General features: G+C 31.1%; 1 protein-coding gene across 3 annotated transcripts in view; it reads left to right on the top strand.

Moving 5' to 3' along the window:
* LOC106788362 (fork head domain transcription factor slp1-like) overlaps positions 1-5,055 on the top strand; it is a 24,443-nt gene that overhangs the window by 3,740 nt on the left and 15,648 nt on the right. For all 3 annotated transcript variants that reach the window (XM_014751543.1, XM_014751544.1, XM_014751545.1), the window contains exon 2: positions 841-1,402. In XM_014751543.1, the coding sequence (XP_014607029.1) occupies positions 1,343-1,402 (60 nt within the window). In that variant the 5' untranslated portion in view covers positions 841-1,342. The remainder of the gene's footprint in view (positions 1-840; positions 1,403-5,055) is intronic.

Here is a 5,055-nt window from a genome sequence, read left to right on the forward strand (position 1 = left end):
GTTTCCGAGATACGAAACGAAAAGTATCCAACAAATCAATGTATTGTATATGTATATATATATATTTATATGTGTATATGTATGTGTATGCTTGGCCAACGCCGACACACGTTGCGGAGGAGAGCAAATCGGACCGGAAACGAGTTTAACGCGTTGGAGAAACGTCGGAAACGATCGATTGTCCGGGCACAAATGGCTCGGTCGACAACTTCGTGCGGGCATGCGCTGTTAACGTACGTGTATGCGTTCAACGAACGCCTATATTTCTCTTTTTCTCTTTCTCTTTCATCGTTTCTACTCTCGTTCTCTCTTACACTTCAATCTAACACCCACCCACCCACAACCACCTCCTCCTCCTTCACCTCTTACACCCCCTCATCTCATAATCACAACTAACATCGAAAAGATTCTCCCGTCAAAATTCTATATGCACATTTGAATGCACATACGAATGCATATACGATATGCACATACGAATGTGCATCTACGAATGCACATACGAATGCATATACAAATGATATGCATTTAAATATGTTGCCTTGTATTTACTTACATTAACGTACTTAGATATTATTATATATATTTTATATAATATATATTAATAATTTATAGTAAATTATTTTTATTATTTTTTACTTACATTAACGTACTTAGATATTATTATATATAATATATATAATATATATTAATAATTTATTAAAAAATATTCATATTCTTTTTCATTCTTTTGTGAGTAATATAGCGTACAAATTTATAATACAATAGTATTATTACGAGATACAAATGCGTGGATCATGTAAAATAATCTTAAAAGAGAATTCTTATGTTTCTTTTTTACAGGTCAACGACCAATGTGATCGTGACTTCTTTGTAGCAATTCCCGAAGAAGGAATTTGAAAAAGAAAAAATAAATACAAGTGACAATCGCGTTGACGATTAATCAACGGAGAGATTCGCGGCCCGGGAAAATTTGAATTTTCTGTAACATCGATTACTCGCATGGGGCTCTTTTCTTTTGTTATATATATATTTTTCTCTAGTCGATTAAACTTTCGTACGTTGAAAAAAATTTTAATCAGCTTGAATATTAGTTGTTGAGATTGCGATTGAAAAAAAAAAGAGTAGATAAAGAGAAAAAGAAAAAATACAAGGAAAATAGGTGTCCCCTCTATCGATGTTTGAATTTTTTATTAAAAATAATTAATCGAAAAAGAAAAAGAGAGAGTTAAGGGAAGGAAAAGAGCGGTACGATTTAACTGCAACTGTGGAGGGTCTTTCCGTTTATTGGGAGGATTTCGTCGAGCAGCATCGTGTAAATGCAGCCACGGCGGCGAACATCTTTATGAACTATTCCTCACAGGACAGGACCAGAATGGTTTCCCACGTCATTCCTGTCACCGGAGTGAGTTTATCATTTTTATCTCAATGAAATCGATTAATATATTACAGATTATAATAATTAGGGTACTTATATATATACGCATTTAAAGAAATTTATTAGATATGTTACCGTCAAAGCCGGTATAAGTAATAAGTTTCCTATAAAATCTATTCACTCTTAGTATAAAAAATATTTACACAAACTTTCAAAGAATTATAAGTGATTGCAATGACTGTAAATTGTACAACTCTGCTATTTCTTTGAAAAGTTTCGCTAAATATTTTTTATACTTTTAGCAAATGGATTTTAATGATTTTTATATTAAATTAAAGTACGCTCTTTTGTCTACGCGTGGAGTATCTTTCCGCGTTATAAAACAATTTGCAAAGGTTCAGAAAATGTCAGAGAATGCAATGCTGTAAACTTTTCCTACTTTGCCATTTCTTTAGAAAGTTTTGGCAAATATTTTTTATACTAAAAGTGAATTGATTTTACTGAAACTTATATTAAATTAAAGTACACTCTTTTGTCTACGCGTAGAATACCATATCGAGTTATAAATTTAGCATGTAAAGTTCAGGAAATGTCAGAGAATGCAATACTGTAAATAGTGCATCTTCGCAATTTCTTTGAAAAGTTTCGGCAAATATTTTTTATACTTAGAGCAAACGAATTTTATTGATTTTTATATTAAATTAAAGTGCACACTTTTGGCTACGCGTAGAGTATCTCTTCGAGTTATAAATCAATTTGCAAGGGTTCATAAAATGGCAAAGAATGCGAAGCTGCAAATTTTTCCTACTTTGCCATTTCTTTGAAAAGTTTCTGCTAATATTTTTTATACTTAAAGCAAGTGAATCTTAATGATTTTTATATTAAATTAAAGTGCACACTTTTATCTACAAGTAGAGTACCATATCGAGTTATAAATCAATTTTCAAAGGTTCAAAAAATGGCAAAGAAAAGTTGGCGGATTAGGCAATGTGAATAATGCCTAAAACCAGGCATTGTTAACATTACCGGCCTAGGTTCCAAACCTCCCCCGGCAATGCTAACAATGCCTGGCCTTAGGCAATGTGAACAATGCCTAATCCGCCAACTTTTCTTTGCCATTTTTTGAACCTTCGCAAATTGATTTATAACTCAAATTTGTATTCTACGTGTAGATAAAAGAGTGTACTTTAATTTAATATAAGTTTCATTAAAATTTATTCACTTTTAGTAAAAAAAATATTTACCGAAACTTTTCAAAGAAATGGCAAAGTTGTACAATTTACAGCATTGCATTCTCTGATATTGTGTGATCTTATGGCTGCGTGTGTCTGAATCTGAGAATGTATTCTTTTCAACGTTGTTTAAATAGTAATTTGATATTCTATAAAATATCAAAGTATTATGTTCGATGCCTAAGAAAAACTCTCCAAAAAGTCTTATTTTCCAACTTCGTCTGAAGGCTCTTCACATTCATAGTAATGCCGAGGGTTTACTAGTAATGTCTGATTTTCGGCTTTGACAGTAACAGATATAATATATTATATGTTTATGTAGTTTAGAGGAGAATAATTTATCGAAGATAATTATTCATTCATCTTACACGTATATATTTACATGTACACATTTATATGTAGATATTAAATATCTTTCATCAGTTTTTTATTGAAGTTTTGCATTCGAATTGCGACGATCCAATCTGTCGAATAATTTCATTTTCGTATTCTTATCATGCTCGTGTGGTGGAATAAGCTCGTGAAGAAAAGTCAAGGTCATGACTTTTGAAAATTTCGCAATCATAATCCATTTACGTCTTTTCGATGGGACAGTATCGCTATCTTCGATCTTCTTGTATTGCGGAATGAATTTCTTATTTGTTCGGTTTCTCCGTTCCTATATGATAGTTTCTTGTCTTTCGTATTCGTCAAACGCATCTATTAGTATAATTAAACAGATAAATCTTTCTCTTATTTCGTCTTGAAATGAATCGGACGGGTAATGTGGGTTATCGCTGGTTCTTGTTCTCGATCGATACTCATAGGTTTTCGTTTACTGTACTAGTAATCGATAAGAATCGAATGACTTGTTAAGTTCTCGTCGTCACATGATAGAACGAGATTTGAAATAAGTTGAGAAGATAGTTCAGAAAATGACTATAAATTATTTGACAAATAATTCTCTCGTTGGATATAAAATTAAATAAAATTAATATATATTTAAATTAATTTCTATTTTATATATTTAATTTTTGTAAAAAAATGAAACATTGGAATACACTCTCCCCTTCACGGTTGTGATGTTTCGTAATATTTTGATACGTATTTCTAAACGACGTTAATTCTTTTCTCGATTACGCTAGCAGAGTAATCGTTAATTATTATTACAATTATATACAGCGAAATTTATAATTACGAATAATACGTTTGTTTATCAATCATCAGGCGCGAAGAAGAAAATCATCATTGACCAAATATATATATACATATATATATATCAAATCGATTTGCCACACACAATTTAGTTACAATCGACTATGGTGTGTGTATATATCGTTATTTTGTCTAAACAAATAAACCGAAATAATACGGGAAATAATTTCCCTTATGATGGTGACATTCGAAACGAGAGAGAGATAGAGAGAGAGAGAGGAAAAGGTCAATGTTACGTTCCGATGTTGACGTTTCAAATAAAAATTTTAAATGCACTGACATAGTACACAAAATTTTGGATACTTTTCAATTGATCTTCTTTTTATTTTTCTCATTCTCTCTCTCTCTTTTTCTCTCTCTCAAACATAATGTAATTAGAGAATAAAAATGAATAAAACGAAGATGATAGTTGTGAGCTTAGAGAATAACGAGTAAAGTTTTATCTTAGAAATTGATAAGAAAACCACCAGTTCGTCGTTGATCCAAATCGATCTACTTTTTTTGTTTTCATATTTCAAGAGAAACTCCACTGTAAACACTATATATTGTCTTATTAAATTACCCAAATACAATTATTTTCACTGCTCGATTTAATTTCGTTTAAAAAAGAAAAAGAAAAAGAAAAATAAGAGAGAATTTATCAAGTTTTTATTTTTACTAAAAATAAAAGAGAAAAATAAAATGACAAAAGGTTTGGTTTATCGTTAAACGAATTGGGCTATTATTATTATTATTGAATGCTTTGAAAAAATGAAAGGAATATCATTTATCTATTTACTGGGGGGTATCAATCCCGCAGTTAGAGAAGTGGAAAACCCTCTTCTGTTCCTCTCGAAAGCTTGCAAACTAGGCGTCGTAAAACCGGATCGCAAATTAACGATCTAGCGAGACCGTAAGTTTCGCTTGGCATAATAAGATGTCACAACACGGCGTCGGTGTTTGTAAGCTTCCGGCGACGGTACTTCAAACACATCACAAGCCTCAAGCCAAAAGTCTTTTGGCTTTGGAGTATGTGTATTCGGTTCTGTCTGTTCAACGTCTCTTCTCCTTCACCTTATTCTCCAAATGTTTCCTTAAATTAATCAACAAAATCTTTTTTAATTATTATTACAGGATAAACAATATGAATCATTATTATTCAATTTCAAATAATATTTGTGATTACCCTTTCCTATCCTCCATATATAAAAAATGAATAATCGTTGAATAAGATGGAAAAGAAAATGAAAAATTTTATATATATATAAATATAAT

Source organism: Polistes canadensis, unplaced genomic scaffold (genome assembly GCF_001313835.1).
Source record: "Polistes canadensis isolate GaletaPanama2010 unplaced genomic scaffold, ASM131383v1 scaffold_137, whole genome shotgun sequence".
Classification (NCBI taxonomy): domain Eukaryota; kingdom Metazoa; phylum Arthropoda; class Insecta; order Hymenoptera; family Vespidae; genus Polistes; species Polistes canadensis.